At 37.2% G+C, this 22,064-nt stretch overlaps 1 protein-coding gene across 7 annotated transcripts in view; it reads right to left on the bottom strand.

Annotated features, from left to right (window-relative positions):
• LOC108668352 (putative polypeptide N-acetylgalactosaminyltransferase 9) overlaps positions 1-22,064 on the bottom strand; it is a 133,391-nt gene that overhangs the window by 23,780 nt on the left and 87,547 nt on the right. For all 7 annotated transcript variants that reach the window (XM_018155542.2, XM_018155545.2, XM_018155549.2 and 4 more), the window contains exons 2-5: positions 15,636-16,564; positions 8,325-8,527; positions 6,706-6,875; positions 404-568 (exon numbers count right to left, since the gene is read on the bottom strand). In XM_018155542.2, coding sequence (XP_018011031.1) covers positions 404-568; positions 6,706-6,875; positions 8,325-8,527; positions 15,636-15,986 — 889 coding nt within the window. In that variant the 5' untranslated portion in view covers positions 15,987-16,564. The remainder of the gene's footprint in view (positions 1-403; positions 569-6,705; positions 6,876-8,324; positions 8,528-15,635; positions 16,565-22,064) is intronic.

The raw sequence follows: 22,064 nt of genomic DNA, 5'->3' as shown, positions 1-22,064 counted from the left end.
CAGTATAAAAATTCCTGCATGATGCAGCATAATATTACAGAGAACACACTAAGAAGTAATTACAGTAATTCTTCTTACAGTAATTCAAGTAATTTTACAGAGTAATTCTTTTCTTTTCCAGTATAAAAATTCCTGCATGATGCAGTACAATATTACAGAGAATAAACGAAGAAGTACCCACCAGTTGTGGTTCTTTATTTGATTTACAGAGCAATTTCTTTCTTTTCCAGTATAAAAATTCCTGCATTATGCAGCATTATATTACAGGGATCACACTAAGAAGTACCCACCGGTGGTGGTTCTTTATTTGGTTTACAGAGTAGGTAATTAATTTCTCTTCCAGTATAAAAATTCCTGCATGATGCAGCATAATAATACAGAAAACACACGAAGAAGTACCCACCGGTTGTAGCTTCACAGTGGGAGTCAAGGAAGGTAAGTACGGGCGCTGTCGCGTGCTTGGCGCCCATGAGACGAGCTCTGATCAGACCTTCACGCTGTGGCAGACGTACGACCCGCACCTTCGGGTAGTCCTTGAGGTAGTTCTCGAGCTGCTCCATCAGGTGGGCTGGGTACGACAATATCAACAAGATTAGAAGGCGTTAAAAAATTAGGATGTAGAATTTTATAATTTAAATTGATCATTAGAACATGATCAATTCTTATCATTAAAAGATAATATGAATAGGATATAAAGGATAAGATGGATATGAAAGATAGGATGTTCAAAATGAGGATTTGAAAATGACGATTTTGACCTATTTGGAAAAGAATTCAGAAAAATCTTTTGAGAAATTCATATGTAAAATGTCAAGGAATTGAAAAAATAGGCAATAGGCTCATTTCATCAAATAGCGTGAACGCTGAACGGAGCCATTTAAATCATTGACACTGTTAAATCATTGACACTGCTGTTTTGATTGACGAAACATGACATAAAAACATTAAATCAATCTGAAAATCGTTATAGAACACATTCATGACTGATAGTGTAAAAAATTGAAATATTGCACTTAATTGCCGACAGAACAAAATACCGATCAAAAAACCTGATCAAAAACCTCAGATAAAATGAATGGTATGTTTTCATAACAAAAATTAGTTTGATTTTCATCTTTTAGTTCATCCCTAACTGAACTAAAAAAGTTCGGGCTTCACGAAAACTAAACATTCTCCACGAAAATGCTAACCTATTGTTCCTGTGGAAGGAAAAATGGAGAGCTAGGTTTGTGAATAAATTTAAAGAACAAATTAAATTGAGGAAAGATTGCCGAGACTACCAGTGCATCGCTTTTGGTCTTCTATATATTGCTGCTGCAGGTAAAGCTTAGAAAAATTTGCCGTGCAACGAATATTTGAACAAAATCCGTCTTAGCGCGCAATATAGAGTGAAAAAAATCCGCTCACTGCAGAGAAGAGCCACGATTTGAATGTCGTTAATCACCGCGTAATTAGGAAGCCTACAGGATAGTTACCCAGTATTTTATCGAAAGTCTGGAGCGCATATTAGCGTTGAGAAACAAAGGCGATACTCGCCGGGCCATAAATCAGTTGTAGTCAAAGCCGCTAGCTTCTTTTATGGGCTGATGGATAGCATTAACGAGCTTCAGGTCCTAAGGCTAAAATGAGGAAGTAATCATAGAGGAGGCGACTGAAAGCGAAGGCATCTGCAGTGTAGACGATCGTGATTGGACTAACAAGCTCGCCAATCAACGATGATCGTATGGGATTACTGGCAGAGTTGGAACCGAGTACCGGCTGGATTAATGTCATCATTGTCCAATGCGAGTAATCATCCGATTAAAAACGCGGGTGCTATCAAATCTCGATTGCAAATTACTGGCATCGTGGCTCTGTTTGCTTAATTGTTGCATGAATATATAAAATTTCTATCATAATCGAGTGACATTGATGATTAATGTACAACCCGATTGATTGTTCTACTTTGAAGCCAGACGAATCTGCGAACTTATCACTATTTACCAGCAGGGAAAAACAAACCAACGCCAAATTAACTGCAAATTTCTAGCAATTTATCCTGTAAAAATATGGCGTGACGATATCGATGTGGTTCTCATTCAGTGGAACACTGAACCTTTTATAACTCATCAGTGACGTGATTAGTACCACAATAATAACCACGTTATTATTACCTCAGCTATGATTATTATTGCTACCTCTCTTCACGTCGAGGTCATTGCAATATAGCTGACAATTTTTCATTTGAAGGTAATACACTCATATAGTATCCCTATTTTCTTTCATACCCATTTTTATAACACAGCGTAATTGCTATTATGTACGAATTGAGATTTTCCAAAGTTTCGAAAAAAAAACGAGCGCTTTAAATTGCAAGACAATTGACTGGGCGACTCAATTTGGCGCGTGTAAGCACAGCTACGTGGCTCGTTTAGAGGCTCGACAAGACTTAATCACTCTAATTAACATCGTTATTAAGGAGGCCTTAATTAGATTACAGCGAGGCTTACAATAAGCGTTAATCTGAACACATGTTTCTGCAGGTAATTCAGGAACTGCTGCGCTCTAGATGCTGTCATGAATAATGACTTTCATTGCGAATTTTTCCATGAAAAGACTTGACATATTCGTGGTTATCTATGTAATCTACTATTACCATCAATGAGACCATCATTTTAGTTGAACTTCAGTAATTAATAAAATGGTTAATTTTCTAGCAGGATACTTACCGCTTTATTTCATCAATACACGTTCAAATAATAACGAGGAAAATTCAAATATTATAATAATTCTTGCATTAATCAACTATAACGAAACATCAATAACGCCAGTCAAGAAATTATGTTGTCACGCACCGAGACGAGCAACTTCAAAGACGCGACTTCCTATACAGGCAATTTAAAATTCCTGCCCTTGATTTACTCCTATAATTAATTTGGTCCAACCTTCTACCGGTCGTCATTAATCAGGGCGCTCAGGCACAAGAGAAGTTAGATAAAATCCTAATTAGACCTATGAAAATTAGATCAGGCAGCGCCCGCGTGTACGGCCTGGTGACCAAACAAGCAAATTTTGCGCAGCGCCCAAGTTACATTGCCGGAAACGTTGCGAATATGTCAATAGATTCGGCAAAGAGTGACGCAAATGTTGAGAAATTAGTGTATGTCACAAGATACACCCTGCGTGTGTGTCACAAGAAACACCCTGCGTGTGTATCACAAGAAACACCCTGCGTGTGTATCACAAGAAACACCCTGCGTGTGTATCACAAGAAACACCCTGCGTTCACAAGAAACACCCTGCGTGTGTATCACAAGAAACACCCTGCGTGTGTATCACAAGAAACACCCTGCGTGTGTATCACAAGAAACACCCTGCGTGTATGTCACAAGAAGATGTCAAAAAATCATGGCCTAAGCAATGAAAGAAAATAAGGGAAAATAACTATTATATAAATCATAATTATAGTCGGAAAGTTGAACGAAATAAATCACATATAAAAACTATCGTTAATGGACTGTACGGGTGGAGGCTTTATTACAATTTAGAGCTGAAGGCGGAATCACATTGCAGTGCCTGCAATTAAGAGGAGCTCGAGTATAGCGGAGTAGATCACATATACTGCTTGATAAATACAAGCTGTTTACTTATTGACGGTATCTTGATCCACGACATCCAGGCGATATTTATTTCCAGCAGATGACTGGTAGCATAGGAGAAAAATTTTTGATACATATATTCAGGAGAAGAATAATCTCTACTCTATTTATCACAGTACTTTAAAAAAATATTTTCTGGACGCAAGTTGAAACTTTGTCTTAAAAATACAGGTTCGTTGACTTGAGCAATTGTAAATTAATAGGAAAATACATAATAATGGGAAAACACGGATGCTAGAGGTGGGATTTTGAAGCCGACCGTAGAAATATTAAAATATCTGTAGAATTAAAAGCAAGCAATCTTTTTAAAATAGCTTTTTCTGCTAAGCAGAAACAGGACGTTTCATCTCACGTGAATTGAATTACGACTGGCCACCTATGGCGCATTTGATTATGGTGGGTCGTTGATTATACGACTGAAGTTTACATTAAAAATCAAGGGCAAAAAGTCCATTGAAATGAGTTCATAAAAATGAAAAGATTTCATGTTCTGAAATATACTAGCAAGAGCCCGTTTAAAGGACAGTGAGGCATAATTAATAAGAGAGGAAATATACTATACATTTCAGATGGTAATCATAAAACAGATAAATTCGCTACATAACTGGTTAAATTCCAGGAAAATTCTCTTATGATTGCAATTGTGATTCAGTAACTTATTGTTAACTCAATTTGTAATCAAATATAATTCTTAATCTTAACTGCGGCAGCCAAGCCGAACTGTTAAAGTTACATAAAATCACAGTATATACAAAACAACTATAAAGAGCTTTCAAAAAGCATAATTGCAGCATCATGTGCATAACTCAGCATGTGCAGACGAAGTTCAAATACATCGCTCTAAAATGATGACAACGCATCAACAACCTTGAGACAACACAGTAAGTTTACTGAAGCACATCGCGCTGCTGCATTTCCCGGAAATACGTTCTCCAATTATTCTTCATAAAGTAAATAACTAGCTTTACTATTATTTCAACCATGAGCTTTACTAACGATTCATATCTGGATGACGTACGACTCAATTAAGGTTGTGATTAATAATATTAACAATCTTATGAGTGATTAATGAATAAATATGATTTTAATGAGAGTTCTGAGTTTGTCAATTCAATAAACTTGTAAATTCAAACTCGACTGTGTAAATCCTTACAGTTCAAAGACTGCGATGTCTCGAGATATCCTGGAGAGCTTACAATTATTTCAAATAATTAATTAGCAGTGTGGGAAAGTTATTTTTCTGCGCGTAACCAAGTGCCATAGCTGCAATCACTATCATGAAGTGAACTTTTGACTACAGCATGAGCTGGAATTACGATATTAAGAAAAAATAAGCAATTAGGCCTAATATGGCATTTTTCACACTAATGAAATTGTAACAGATGATAGCTTGATTTATGACAGTTACAAATAAAAATACGAACAAATATAGAAAAGAATGTCCAGAGCCGAAATACCCCAATATTTAATAATTAACTGGCGTGTGCAGGTATTAGAGTTCCAATACTGCACACTAAAGACTATCACACTCAGAACCATCACACCAGACTTTGGCGAGCCCCTGGAACACACCATGCACCACATCAGACCTTCAAAGGCTTCAGCATCGCACCATACACCACATCAGACCTTCAAGGGCTTCAGCATCGCACCATACACCACATCAGACCTTCAAGGGCTTCAGCATCGCACCATGCACCACATCAGACCTTCAAAGGTTTCAGCATCGCACCATACACCACATCAGACCGTCAAAGGCTTCACCACAGTCCACCATCACACCAGACATCATTTGCGAACGCCAGCGTCTCACCGGCTGCTACAACATCGCTCCCAGGAAGGCCGTGCAAGACGTGCGTCACAAATAAAGCACTGTTTACTATCGTTCACAAGACTTTGAGGTAAAAAAATTCTTATAAAGACGGTGAAAGATTGAAGAGGTAATCCTCTTAGCTTGGGCTGGCTGGTGGAGACGTGCTATGCCGCGTATGAACAAAATACCGCGACCAAGCTGCACTCCAGGACTTAGAAGCTCTGGAAGCGGCTCTCGTGGCACCAGAACAAACACTTCCAGAAACTGGGAAGTAAAATACAGGTGGAAGCAAGCAGCCGGCACTGCAAGATGGTCTCCTGACATACCGAATGCACGCGAAGTGCTGCACTCATGAAAGATTTACAGGGACCAAACCTCCAAATGAATAATAGAGGAAGATTTTCTTCAGAGGCCCCTCGAAAAACGTGAATTATAGATCACCAAAAGAATGAACCTAGACATAAATGAATGATGAAGCCATATTATGCTTAGTTCTGGTTATGTTCAGAGTGAGGCCACAGCAGCAAGAGGAATGTGAAGGGAATGATAGCAACATCAATGGTCATCGTGGCTTATAGCGGCCTCAAGATAAAATGACGGATAATAAAACAGCAATCAAAGTACTGCGACCTTGACAATCTTTTCCAGCCGTTAAACATCACGATAATATATGATCTGTGTAAAATTATTATAAATATTGTTAAGGAATCTAAATTCCCTCATTAGATTTGAATGGAAATATGTTATTTAAACAATATACGTGGACAGACGTATAATTTTGTTAGAGATTGAAAGATTCAATTCATATGCTGATTTTCTTATAATAAAGGGAGGTGCTTAAGCGCCTGAACCACGATATTGCACATAAATGTGGAACTTGGCATAAACAGGTCGTGTGAGAGCCATTAAGGGTTCGTATAAAATCCTCGTAGAGCCCAGCCGTGAAAGTGGCTTAGCCGTGAAGCTCGACTATGGAGTTCAGTCTGGCGCTGTGGTGTCGACTGCATGGACTTTGACAAGGACTTTGCGCCACAAAAAATAATGGTAGAGTAATGGGGTAATAACTTTTAGATTAGCTCGAAGATCTCTGTGAAAAAACATAAAAGGGGCTCTCGGATACTTTTGAGTTAAAATTTATTCTAGGTCAGAACTTAAGACTCGCTTGAGAGTGGAAAATTTCACGTTTCAATGGCGTCGCTTACTCATGACATGACTAAGACATTAGAGACTTGAAACATTGGAAACCAAACTCACCTTGGTTTGAGTTATCATCGACAAGGATGATCTCTCTGAGCAGATGCGGGGGTGACCGGTCCAGCACGGAGTGGACGGTACGCAGCAGCACAGACCAAGCCTCGTTGTGGAAACAAACTATCACCGACGTTTCGGGCAGGCTGCTCAGGTATCGGTCAGGAGCCTTGCACCTGAAAGTTAAGGCAGTTTTTGGCGGATTTTTTTTGAAAAGAGCGGATTTTTTTTTTTGAAAATCAAGGTAGTGTTTGGCGCATGGAGAATGCTTGGCGCAGAGGAAGAGGTTTAGCATCAGAGCGGATTTTTATGAAAGTCAAGGTAGTGTTTGGCGCATGGGGAATGCTTGGAGCAGAGGAAGAGGTTTAGCATCAGAGCGGATTTTTTGGAAAATCGAGGTAGTGTTTGCGCATGGGGAATTCTTGGAGCAGAGGAATTAGTTTAGCATCAGAGAGGATTTTTTGGAAAATCAAGATAGTGTTTGGCGCATAGAGATGCTTGTTGCTAGGGAAAAGGTTTAGCACCAGAGCGGGTTTTTTGGAAAGTCAAGGCAGTTTTTGGCGCATGGGCATTCTTGGAGCGGGGGAAGAGGTTTAGCATCACAGCGGATTTTTTGGAAAGTCAAGGTAGTGTTTGGCGCATGGGGATGCTTGGAGCTGGAGAATAGGTTTACCACCTAGGCGGATTTTTGGAAGGTTAAGGCAGTTTTTGGCATATGGGTAAATATGCTTGGTGCGAGGGGAGAGATTTAGCATCAAGACAAAATTTTTGAAAAATTTAGGCAGCTTTTCGGCGTAAGGGATGCTTAAATTAAGGAAATTGAAAGATGCATGGAAAGAGGTTTGGCACAGAGGTAGATTTTTCACAGAAAGAGAATTTTCGGAGCATAGGAGAGTGTCTAGAGAAACGAGAAATTCTATTGAGTAGTCTTAGTATGCTCTCCGGCGCACGCAGAATTTTCAACGCATGGGACATCTTTTATAGAATGTGTGAGATTTATAATGCGTGTGGCTTTTAGCGCGCGCGCTGGAGATGCTCAGCGCGTGGGAGATTTTTTGGCCCATGATATTTTTTTAGCGCATGGGTTTTTTTTATCAAATGGTGAGTTATAGTGTTAACGCGTGGGAGAATTTTAAGAGCAGACGGATTCAAAAAGCTACGTCGGGCATTTTTCTTTCGAATTTGTTTGATCTTTGTGCTATGTCTAGCGAGCTGAGGAGGTGGATCTCAAGCGCGTTTGAGACTAGGACATGAGGAGATTATAACGTGACTAATCTATTTGCTCTATTTCGTATTATATAATTACTTCTCATTAACCATGACAAGAAATTATGAGATTATTCCAGAAACATTGAAATATAAATGTATCAAGGAATTTTGGTTTCTAATTTTCAGATTCTATTCTAGATTCTAGTAACAGAAAAAATATTGAAGTAAAATCAAAAAGACTGATCTATTTAAAAAAACTTGCAGGTTATTTTCAAGAAGTAATGTTTTCGTTAGAGCAGAGTCGCATTAGCACTTGCTGTAGGAAGGACGTTCATTATACACATGCCAAAAAAGTAAAAATTTCACCAGGATTCGCTTTCCGAAGAAGAAGAATGCATAATGTCTTATAAGCGTACCATTCATCTCTGGGGTCAGGAAGGCTTCGGTGAAGGGAGATCATGTCAGAGACATACTGGTTGAAGGCGTTGTCTTGCCAGCCCTTGTCAACTTTCTTCTTGAGCTCGGGGTCGAGATTCTTGTCAAGTACGACAGGCTTGCCCATCTCGCCAGGACCGTTGGGATCCTGAGGCGGCATCAGGACTGCCTGTTGCGCGTGGATCTGAGAAAAATCCACAAATAAGGAAAATATTCAGCCCGAAAAAATAGAAAAAAGAAAATATTTCAGTTAAAAAAAATTTAGATGAGAAATAATTCTGTCACCATCCATTTCTACTGTAATTAGAAAAAATGGGTGAACTTGTTAAGTGCGGGGATCCCTCGAAAAAGTTCGACATTAGGATTTTCGATTAGGATCGACATAGTATAAAGGATTTCTAAGGACTTGAAAGGATTATGAATAAACGGATTATCACACCATGGGCTAGAACGGTGGAAATTGCAACAGAATTATTCAATTTTTGCGCTTAAATATTTAGAAAACGAGTAAATTAGGGTTGAATTTTAAGATGAATAACGGCATATATACTGGACCAGCAGCATATCAGCAAAGATTGTTATAGAATAGAAGTGTCGGCACTGAAGAAATGGGCTCATGGCCTATTGCCGATTCCTGTACTTTTCGTGACTTGATTCATAAGGGATCCGGCTTTTGGAATCCGATCATTTCATAACTGACTTCCAAAAAGTTATGGAAGAGACTATGGGAAAAAGCTTCACTCGGCGAACAGAAGCTACAAAGCATAATTAATTTAATGAAAAAAACTCTGTTTCAGCAACTTTTCAATTTGAAATACAATATACTACAAGTTACATGATCATAAGTGATGGCGGTCGCTGTATATGTATTTTAAGTGAAAGAAAGGGCGAGGAGGAATGAAGCGTCTTACAACTCGTTTATGCGCGTAATTTTACGGGATGTTAGAGGATTAGACGCGTACAGAATACGTATATGCGCATGCAAATGCTTTTACGTTATTTTTCAAACAGAAGACAAAAAAAAAAGAGAAAGCGAAGAAGATTCGGCGTCGAGTGAAGTACGCTCGAGTTTTCGAATCATGCTCTGATTTTAAGGTAACTTCGAAATTTACTCCTTTATAAGCGTAAAAAAGGTAATTTTTTTAAATTACCGTACAGGCTATAAAAACTCATCAACACGTTAATGTATGAAACATTAAAAGGCACCAATGACTGATTCAAAAACGAATATGGGATTATGTATGCAGTTAAAAACAAACACATAGGCATAAAATATCTTCAGTAATGAAACCACGCGATAGCCCGGCTTAAAAATTAAATAGCGTAGAAAGGCTAAATGGCACTTCAAACATTTACTTCTTATGGCATATTTAATTTTGAAATAAAATAACAACGTATTAATAAAATGACAACGTAATTTTTACTGCCGAAACCCATTCTTGAAAAAACTGGAACTTGTTTCAATTCAGTGAAGAAGCCACATCACTTTTTATACGAAACCTGTCATCCACTCCAAAGTAATGTCACGGCAAGACATACAAGCTTAATGCTTAATCGATCGCAGCAGGAATAAGTGAACGCCAGCGCTGGTCATGATACATGGCGTCAATCGTTGCGGTCTTTTATTTCTGTACCATGGCTTTATTTTTGGGTCTCAGAAATTAGGGCTTGCAGTTGAAGAATGAGACAGTTTGACCTTACAGCCAGCGAGGTAGTCAGCCTTCATATGTTCAAATACAGTTGAGATTGCATGATCAATAAAGTAATTGCTACAAAGCTTATGGCTAAGAAAGCTACTAATATTGTTCAAGGAGAATTACGGAGGTTTAGTGGTCCATAGCAAGCTTATAAGTTAGAAGTTATTGGATGGAGAGACCTTGTAATGCGAGCTCTACGAATATTCGAATAGAACTGCCACGGTGAGAACTAAAACAGTGACTAAATTTCATGCAGTAAAGTAATTATATTCAATGGTAACGTTCAATCATTAAGTTCTGTCTAGGTTACTAATCTAATAAAATACTTTTCAGAGGAAATCTTTGCAATTTTAGAAAGATTGCAAAAAAATTCCCAATACCAGTGCCGACAGAATTGAAATTGAGATTCTAGCAGCAGTTTTATCCTTCAAAAAAAAAAAAAAAAAAAGAATTAGCAGGTATTACACTGATGGATACTAGAATTCACTGGTATTTTTTCGCTACAGACGAGCAATACTGGTACAATACTTGATCAGACGGCATGAAATTTTCTTTTATACCGGAGCCCTCCGTGTACATGAAATCGATGGCGTTCGTAGGTGATTTGTGTTCATACGGACATATGAAATCCGTGGGTGGGAACAAAGAAATATTGTGACGATACAAAGAAAGAAATACGTTGACACGAATTAAATCAATAACAGAGCTTTATATTGAGGTTAGAATTTTCCTGAGCGCAAGTTTAACCTTAACACAAAGGACGGCAAATGAAACAAGAGGCTTACAAAAACAACGTGAGTTTGCTATGTAACTTAATTCACAATAAAAAAATATTCCATAGCTCAGCCCTCACGTATTCTAACGATTCTAAATTGTATAGGCATTTGTCTTTTGTTGGAATGTTGTGCCTGCATCAGAAACAGTATGCATGCATTAAGTTCTCAAAAATGATATCGCGGTTAATTGGGTAATACAAATTAACTATAAACGTTCCAATTAATCGCTTCTCGCGCAAGTCATCACGATAAACAGTAAAAGTATCACAACTTACAATTTTCAATAATTAGAATTTAATAAATATATGAGCAAATACATAAAAGTTGTGGCTCAGACATGAGAATAATAGCCCTTTCCGCATTTTTGAAAATGACGAAGATGCTTAATGCATGTTCAAGTTAAATAATATTAATTTTCTTAGTGTAGTGACCATAACTGGTAAATTCTTCAATTGCGATTTACTCATTGAAAATGCAAAATTTGGAAAATGATCTTGAGCAAATATTTTAATCCGATTTTATAAGTATAAAGATTAGGTCGTACTTTCTTGTACTAGCCACATAAATGTTTATTTTTGCGCATTACTCTATATGTCCGCCTAATATAAGGTTTACATATAATCAATTTAAAAATTAGTTTATTCATTGAAAATAGCCTGAACTCTAATCAAAGCTTCAAATGCTCATTGAAAAAAAGGACAATACGAATGAAGAAAAGATCACATCAGAGTCTCAGATTTCGGGTAATTTGTGGAAATTATTGATGTTACATTTATAAGTTTTATCATTGTGATGTATTTTGTAGAGAAAATATTACCGGCTAAAATAAATTAATTTGTTATCATGGAGAATATATTATAGTATATAATAATATAAGCAAGCATTTTACTGGATTTCTTGACTTACAGTAGAAATCTGCATTAAAATACCAAAGCCATCCCATTAACACAAGCTAATTTTAACTCCTTAGCTTTCAGGCCTCAAAATTTAAATGGCTGTCTACATCCGATGTTTGCAGTGTCGCATCTCATGTTTACTCTATGTATTGCCGCCGAATATACAAGCCTGTGCCACACACGAAGCTCTGACTAAGATATCTCATGCAAACTGCGGCTGTAAATAAGAGGCTGTTACGCGATCGACGTAAGCGACACCCGTTGCTGCAAATCAACGTCAACAAGCGAGCGCTTATCACAAAGACCTGCCTGATTATTAGAGGTGAGTGACGAGTACATGCAAGTTGCAACACCCCATTACGACAGCAGCTCGTGAGTACACGTTCTTTGGTAGTCTATGGGCGCTCTGAATGGTGAGCTAAATCTATAGCGATTGTGCCCAGCAGAGAACAATCCTGTAAGTTCTCCTTCCATCAATCATCACTAAATAGTAGATCTATGGGCGCTCTGAATGATCGGACAAGTCTATAGGATACAGTGATTGTGCCCAGCAGAGAACTATCCTGAAGGAGTTTAATAAACCTTATGTAAAGGCAAGTTTGCATCGAGTTTGTTAATTACAATGCGTGACGATGTGGAGCAATAGCAAAAATCCTAATTGTCGAATAAATTCCTGAGCTGAGATCTGTATTTTGATGAAGATGGGAATACCTTTGAATTGTTCCAATTATACTTTGGTAGTGAAATGCTTTCCTGCATCACTAACATACAAAAAATTAACCGTAATTAACCTCAACAGATTCATTGTAATTTTGACCGGAACTCTCCATGTGTCAAAGGAATGCAAATTAACAACCTTAACGCACACAGAGCGCGCAACTGCATTGAAAGAAGTCACATTTATCAGCGGGCACAATATAAATTTGCCACAAGCACCACAAACACTGGTAGACCAAATAGCGTCAGCAAACATGAGTAACACTGCGTGGCAGGACAGTAAACATTGCTCGGCTCACTGCTGTGAACAACGCGATGTATAATTCAGGCCAATAAGCTGGCCTTCGTTAATTACACGTGCAACAGCTCGTTCACTATCGCCTGTTCAAAGCTGAGACGCGAGATCATAGAATTAATGCAACAATGCCAAAATGTAACTCAGTATAAGATTTATAAATGAGAGTGCCTGAATTCTGAAAAACAAAACCTGAATGAATTTTATGCGTCACAAGTGAAATATTACGCCAATACGGTGTAGTGGGAATATAAATTATCACGGCACGATGAGATTAACACGTCACAGCGAGATCAGAAGCAGGAACAAATAGCTTGTTGATATGTTCGGTAGGCGTTACAAGGGGCTACGGGAGGTGTCGAGTGCGGTGGCTCAGCACGCGCGATGTATTTAATGAGTATACACACAATTAAATAAAAAAACTTGCCGGGAAAGAGAATATGAGGATTAAAAAAATTGTCTTTCAAAACATTTGCCATTCGAGTAAAAACAATACTTGCCATGGCAATTATTTTGCGATAGAACTCTGGGTTCTGCAAAAGTTGTAAGAGTATGAAACCGAAAAAGGCGCCAAACGATAACAGAAATAGATGTTTTCGTGAAAATTCAAATTATAAGAATAACCTCTTTAAATTATTCTTGAATTGGCAATGACGTCTAAGTAACCTGAATTTAACGCAGTTTTTAGATATGAAACGGTACGGAGCTACGTGAATACTAGAATAAAAAAATGACTTGTACAAATTATGTATAACGTCCATTCTCTTATCATACGCTATTATAATATATTAATAATCGGGATGTTATGGACAGTTATTCAGCGTTGGAGCGCGACACAGATATCCGAAGAAAGAGTTTGAAAATAGAATTTGAGTAATCTATTTAACACTAATTCGTTTTTATATTAAAAAATTTAAAACCAATAATCCTCTTTAACAATGATGACGTATCCACGACATGGATGCATAAAGAGAGCAATTGAGTTGCCATCTTAAATATTATTTCCTTCATTTTCGTATCACAAATGGCATTGATTATTGAGTTAAAGTGGATAGGAAGCTGCGAGATGAAAAGATAAATGATGGCTTGTCATTCTGAATGCACATCGACTATGAAGGCCAGGCAACATCAAAGACACAGCAGCTAACATTCAATTGTTATACATGTGACCGTAATTGTGATTATTAACATGGAAGTATAGAGTCCAATTAGGTGTATTGTCGGGTACGCTTACGCCCTTAAAATAATTGTTTCAAGTTCCCTTTCAGTTAAAAAAATAAAATAACATATAACAGTAGATCAGAACATACCCACAATTTACCATAAAGTTACGCATTCACGATAGAATCAATTTCATACCCAACAAAAAATTCATGTTAGTCGCCAAGAACTTTCAAGGGTTTTTCTTTTGTGAGGTCTTTTTCGAAAACCAATTTACGTAATACGTAATACGCATGTCTTAACACTATCGCAAAATATTGATCTTGGTGATAAATATTCAAGCTAAGAAGTCTGCCTCTGATAATCTTATCAGATGTACGAAACATTTTAAATATTCTCGGATATTATACCAAATTTCTCAAAAACATTTATCTGGGCGAAATTTATGAATTTGAAAATGAGTTGCATAAATGCTCTTGGCGTATAGTCATGAGAAAAGATTTATAGTCCAATATACAACATGCTAACTCTAGCACAAATAACTTTTTACAAGATATTTAAATAAGGATCAGTTTGATCAGTAACAAGATGATTTTACTTGAAAAAATAGATGAAACTGTAAACAAAACTTCTTTAATTCACTTGAATAGAAGCCTATAAAAATTCACTTAAAGAAGCCTATATATATTCACTATAATAGAAGCCTAATATTATTAAAATATTATAAAAACTGCAAAATTGGTCGCTTTAAACATCAACACCTCATTTCTGTAGCCATCTTATAGACGGCCCGTCATCAGACAATGCACGGCAATAGATAACACATATATTTAAAAATAGATTTAATTCCCTAGAAGCGAAGCAAAAATGATAAGGTCAGAAAATCTTGTAGCGATACGCTCCAAGATGCAAGGCTTTCTGCGAGATTTATGCCTTTGTGTGGTGAATAATTGAGCAAGAATGGCAGGCTTTAGGTTACTTGCTAATGGACTGTCTTAGAGACGCGCGCTGCGGTCGTGGCGACATGCATGAACAGCTCGAGTAAATCTTGGCCGTATTATCTTTGGCCGATCAAAAAACAAATAAAAGTATATGATTGGATTTACTAATAACTGTTTGTTTATTAATAATGTTTCTTGGCGGCCCCGGTTTTTCGACTGATATTTGTTTCCATTTTCGTACTTGCGATGGAATTTTTTATCAAGAAAAAAAAACGGATAAGTTGAACCGAGTTCGATATGACTCAGAATGACACACTGGGCAAAGAAAGCCAATAGGGATTAAGCCCGGATCGTGGAAATTGCTGGTTGAGTTGCTGCTCCATCGTATAGGTATAATGGTGGGCTGAGGAGCGATACTACAGATCAATAACTGGATCGATAATATCGAATGTTTTCTTCAGTATTTCAACGTATGATTGCCTGTCAATAATGATAAATGGCGACGACCAATGAAACATTGAACTGGTGTTTCTGCTGCACTGTGATGCAATGGTGCAAGACTTGATTGAAATATTCAAGAAACTTGATATGTTTAGGCTGCACCAGACTAACGATGCTTTTACTCTTCTTCGTCTAGGGCTAAAAAAAGCAGGACATTACTGATCTTAATTAACTGAAAAATGTATATGATGATATGATGAAAAATGTATGTATATGATTTAATTATTTCTCCAATAAATAAGGTATTAGAATAAATTAAAAATTCATCATGTTCTAGTATCAAAAAATAATTATTAAATAGATCTCACCTCATGATCTTCTTTTTTATCAGTCGTCTTCGGTGGGATATCGACAAGTTTTTCCACCCTCGGATGCTGGTTTTGCAGCCGGCCTCTGTCCTCGCTCGCTTGTGAATCTTTTTTATCCATAAAAAAATTCCTGGCGGCCTCCATAGGGTTGCCGTCATCCGCCCCCGCAACGTGCTGCTGGGGCTTGCGGACATCGTGGCGTAATTTCTCCGCCCCGATGGAGTTCAAGTCTTTATCAGGAGACCGGTCCATGAGAGCTAGAGTCACTATAAGGTACACAGCCGGCACTGCGATCAAAACTTTCACCAAAATTCCTCGTTTACGAACGAGTATTGTTCTTAGGAAAGCCATTTTAAATTATTTTGGTGTTCCTAATAACAAGGGAAAAGTTAATAATCAAGGGCTGAAAGTTTGTCCAGCGGTTTCCAATACAAGTGAAGGGACAAAGAATATGATATGTACAGTGATTTCGTGATTAGTTTTGCCGATCGATCATAGGAGCAAAACGCGTTTCTTCAGTGGCTGGTCGAAATCAAACACTTCCGAAGAGCCTTTCAGTTCACACTGCATATTAAAAAAATCATCTTTTATCAGAAATGATGTTGATCACAAAATTTTCTTAGAATTATGGTCACAAAAGCTTTATTTCTACTGCACTGACAAGCTTATTCGAGGCATAACGACAACAATATCTCAGTAGTAACAACTAGGACCCAGTTAAACTTCGTATGTTCTTCTCACAAACCGCTTATCAAGAAATGCCACAGCGGTTCGATGATGGCACATGTTTGGGCTTAATAATCTTTCAATAAATTGTAGGCGATGAAGAAGTTCTAAGTATATCGCTTGTCTCTCGCTCAGGAGGGGTGACTGTAGAGCTGCTCAGCGAGAGATGGTCTTGTCAGTCTTCGTGTTGCTCGTCATCAAATCTGGAATAGAAAAATAATTTTCAATAAGAATGTATTAAAATTGAATACTAAGTATTTATTACAAAAAGGAATTTTATAATAAACAAAAAGTTAATTTCACACCGCATCGTAAACTTGAAAATGACTAAACTATTGAATATAGTCATTATGCGAAGAATGCTAATTCGTTAATAGCAATCGCTAAGGACATAAAAAAATTCAGCATGACAAGTCCAAACTAGACCCTTCAGACGAAAAACCTGTTTGGCGTATGATGTTAGCTCGAAACGGCTGCCTTCTTGCATATTAAAAACAAAAAAAAAAATATCAATTTACACTTGAACGGTTTTGCTAATATTTAGTAAACGTAGCAGGTATAGCTTTATTATTGTAGTGAAATAATTATACTAAGCTTGTATTCAATCGTGCTTGAACAATAGCATTGCGATTAAATTCTTTGAGAAATTGTTTCCCGCTGCTTATTTATTTTGAGGAGCATCGGTTTTACTCATCTGCTCCGGAAGAATTAAGATGTCATCAATGGACTCGCCCAAGAAGATCTCAGAAATTTGGCAGTGAAGTAATCTTTCTCCGACAAGCCATCTTTTTCGAATAAAAGTCATCGTTTAAGCCACAAGTGGTAACTCTTGGTAGGCCAGAGGTTCGTGCAGCAGTTCGAGCAAACGGGAAGTCTCGTTGCGACCGAATTGGCAAATTTAGTAGGATACTCCCATTCAAAAACTTAAATTGGTCATAGGTGGCCAATGAAAGGCTGGCAGCCAACCGTTGATAATTTAAATTACACTTTAATAGGGCATTGGAAACTGATTTGGTATAATTAATCGAATTTATATAGCAAATGACCAAATTTGGCAAGCATCTGTAGTTTTTTATACGCAAGAAAAGAGCGCAGTCGCTGGGTTGAATATCTCAAAAGAATGGCTGGTAATAAAAAATACGATTTTATAATAGAAAATACAGGTTATAGAATTACCCGAGAAAACAGTTTCGTTCACTGAAAATTCATCAGACAGGAGTCTCTCTAAAAGTGAAATAAATACAATTTGGTAGCAGACCTACTGTGTGAGGACACACGATCGAGCCGCCTGCTCCAGAGCCCTCAATAAAGAGGTTCATTGCGCGCATTATTCTGCATCAGAGAATAACGATAGAGGTAACGAGGTCGAGAGATCGGCGAACAGACCTCACGCATACGGGCCTTGGGAACATGATAATGTCCACGAATATGAGTAGGACACAGAGATATTTGTTCGAGCTTGACTTTACGATAGGAATAAAAACGAAAAAGGTAAGTTAGTTTTTCCTAAATGAACAAATTGCAAAAATGAAGGGTAGTTACAGGTATTGGTATTAATTTGGATATAGAACAGCATTTATATAGGTTGATTCTCGATAAATAATTTACAAGATTTAAAATGAATCATTGTTTCGAAAACAATGGTATTTATGCCTCTAATTAAATTCGCAGTTTATTATCTGAGCAAAATAATCCCAAAGAAATGAAACGCGACTAAAGATTGATGACCGGAATTTTCACAATTTTCCGATAGCTAGATCTTTAAATAGTAATCCAAATTTGTTTCGTGTCAAATATTTTCCGATGCAAGATATTTCTTCGAGGTCGAAATGTATCCTAAAATAGAAAACGTAAAAGCTGCGAGACGTAAAGCTGAAAATGTTTTCGCGGCTAAAAAATTTGGACTGGAATCCCTAAATTCATTCTAAATTTGACTGCATTTCAGTTGAAAATGAGACTCGTGCGATTTTTTTTATAAATAGATAATTCGAAACTCAGAAGTTGATCCCAAAAAAATGATTCTTTTTTTTTTTCACTATAAATTATTCAGAAATAATTCGTCAAGAACAAGTGCACTTGGTTAAGAACCATCAAACATGAAGTAAAAGAAAATTCGTGCTGAAATAGCGTAATTTTCAAATCAAACAACATGAAAGGGCGTTCCGAACAGCGGTGTTGCTGAGGCCCTTGCAAGGGCGATGGTCTGAAACTTGTAATAGAATTATTGCAGTCTTGACGCACGCTTGACAAGCAAGACACTCACGCACCTTACGCTTCCCCTGAATTTCAGTTCAAAATTATTTCCGATTTATGGGCGGCCGCTAAAAAGCCGACGAATGATAGCAGAGGTGATTTGTTATTGCGATGCTCGAAATACATCAATAAATGAACAGGCAGTCGCATCAACTGATTGGTGCCAAGAATATGCATCGCAAATGACGAGAATGATGGAGATGGATTCCTGTTGTTGACGAGACAGAGGCGTGTAAAAACTTCTTTCGTGAAGTTCAGATTAAAATGGTGCCCGGATAAATATATGTGTTAAGTTTTCATTTAAGTGATAAACATTTTCCCCTTATTATTCAAGCGACTAAAATATGAAACCAAAGCATAAAATATTTGTCAGTAAAGCCAACTGAAAACTGTCTCGTAATCCTGTAAGCCTCCAAATAAAACATGGCGCAGGTGCAAGCGGAAAAACTTTGGACTATAAATTTAAGTTTTCAAGTCGAGCGAGCGGTTGGCCGGCGCGCTTACGCTCGACGCGAAAATTTCGGTATAGAGACGCACATGCGAGAGCGCCTCCATAACTTTGCTCTGGCGTCCGACTGCGAAACTGCATTTCCAGTGAAAAAATTGTATTCAAATCGGACATTCGAGAAGTCACTTCATTTTAAATTTTGATAAAAAGAGAATACGAGTCACTTGATGATTCAAATATTCGATCAAAACCCGAGTGTAGAATTTTTATTTAACAATGTTTAATTATGAGCATTCGTATAAGAGCAAAGACGCTAAACTGCAATGTTTTACGAGGCTAAAGTGTTGGGGCGATGCTTCGGTGTTCCCGCATAAAGGCAATAACTGGGCACGGATCAGCTAGATAGCCTTTAGAGCGATGACGCTGAAAAACAGCGGATATTACGACCTGAAGTTGATGCATCGTCACGTTGAAGAACATGTCATTTATGATAGATTGAAGAGCGTTCCACTCGCGAGGTTTTAGAAATCATTCTTAGAAGAATGGAAGAGCACATTTTTCACTAAAGGTACTTACGCATAGGGAGGATGAAAAAATATAAAAAAATAAAATATATTATAGCAATAAAAATACCCAAAAGGTCGTTTTTTATACCCATACAGAATGTGGTTCAAATATAAGGCATTTTAAGTGAAGTATATATCACTACAATGGTTTTTCAGCCACCCCAACAGTAAATAGAAAGTTTCGAATTGATTTACATCAACGAACGTCGATGAATGTAATTTAGTTCTGGAAAAGGTTCGCTGCACAATTTGCACGGAGCGTAAAGTGGCGGAAACGCACCTGCGACTTCCCAATTTATGCTAAAACAAACATAGAATATTCTCGCTTCGACGGCATGCAAAGGTGCGCTCGTACGATGAAAGAATTGATAGAGATGGACGGCCAGCTTTCGAATTCCGGGCCTGCATTTTGATATTTTTGATTACAGGTTTGATAGAATATTTAAAGAACATTGGGCTGGAGTTGGCTGTATTAGCTTCGATATTCACCGCGCAAGCACATCTCGCACGGCTTGCCGGTCGTTACTTGGATACCAAAACCCACGTTTATTTTTTAAATATAAAAGTAGATAATTTTGTTCCCGTACATCAGCATCATATAGAATAATCAGAAGAACTTGGGATGAAATTGTGACTTGTGTTAGGTCACTCTTGAGTCACAGGTCGTTACATAAAAGCTGCTAATAGATATTCTGCCACTATATATGTACGTTCGGGTTCGAAGATGTCAAAAATCTTAAGCCCTAACGAAGAGGAACCACATTTAGAGGGCATGCAGGTTTCTATAAAACCAGTCTTTCTATTTCTCACTTGCAAGGCTGATATATTGGAAAAACAGCAGTCAGTAAACTAGTACTACAATTAATGCTTAATTCAGTGGAATTTAATTACAATTAAATTCTTATCGCATTCACGCTTGCTGACGGCTTTTGCCGTCATGTTGAATTTGCACAAAATGCACAAGCTCAATTTTCTATCTCGTACTGGAAAGAACTAAGTAATATTTCATGGACGTGTATATGTGTTATAAAATAGCATACCTGCTCTATAAAAAGTGTTGATGTCTATAGAAGTAAACACTTACATATATAGATATAATATATATTAAAGTGAATGTATGTGTATTTTATACAAAAACTTTTTATATATAGACGTCAATAATAGAAAGTGCGTTGAACAATAATAGCTGGTATAAAAGGCGTAATTTTGGACCAAAGATTAGAGCAAAATTTGGCAGAAAAGGCGTATCTCTTATTCACTCTTATGTAATAACACGTAACAATGACGGCTCTTCACGTACCTTGTTTCTTTTGCACTGTTAAATTAGGACAGCTATAGAGCTGTTCGTGCTAATTGGACCAACATGAAAAACTAAGGCAAGCGTGAATGCGTTAATTGCATTAAATTAAATGCTTACATTTAAATTTTGTAATTTTTCACCTTAACAAGGTTTAACTTGCATCAAGATGAGGGAGGGAGGAAGTTTAAAATACAGTCATAAATGAAACAAATTAGTTACATAAAATACGAGTCATGTGTTATGAGCAAAATTTCATTTAATTTCAAGGGATGATAATTTTCAAAAAAATTTCCTAATTTATATTCAGGGATGATATTCCCCCGCAAGGCATTAATTAGTCTCCCGAAAAGTGGAACATTTTTACAGAAAATATTCTTCTGAAAACAGCAATCAGAGATAAAGTCTCCAGTATTTTTACTGAACCAATATGCAAGGTATTTGTTTAACCCTGAGAGAAATGTAAATAAACATGAAAATGGCTCTCGCCGCTCGCAGTATAGTTCGTCTTCTTATAGCGGCGATCCATTAAACGCAGAGTCGTGACGCGGCCCAGGCATTTGTGATATACAGTGGGGGGAAATAAATATTCGTACACTTGAAAAATCGTATTTTAATGTATGTAAGTACATAAACTTAACAGGAAAAGTGATTTAAATTATGTATAGACTCGCATAGTATTTAAAAATACTATCAAAAGAAATTAAATCTCAATGCAACAAAAAACAATGCAACATGTTCTCGAAAAGTGAACATGTTGCATTGTTTTTTGTTGCATTGAGATTTAATTTCTTTTGATAGTATTTTTGAATACTATGCGTCTCTATACATAATATACATCACTTTTCCTGTTAAGTTTGTGTACTTACATACATTAAAATACGATTTTTCAAGTGTACGAATATTTATTTCCCCCCACTGTAATTGAGCGACTGCTGAGATCAAAGAAAACAAATGAGGCTACCTGCAAACAAATTATGGGTGAGCGATAAGTAGTCGATGGGTTGTCTAAGAAAAGACAGCGTTGAGTTAGTATAAAACGGGTCTAGAAATAGTGGGTGACGATCATAAAGGTTCTTAGTACCAATAATAGAAATGGACGGTAAATCGTCGGTTAATGGTCGGTCGTACATAAATCG

Source organism: Hyalella azteca, unplaced genomic scaffold (assembly GCF_000764305.2).
Source record: "Hyalella azteca isolate HAZT.00-mixed unplaced genomic scaffold, Hazt_2.0.2 contig13297, whole genome shotgun sequence".
NCBI lineage: Eukaryota > Metazoa > Arthropoda > Malacostraca > Amphipoda > Hyalellidae > Hyalella > Hyalella azteca.
This window is presented reverse-complemented; position numbering and strand designations above follow the sequence as displayed.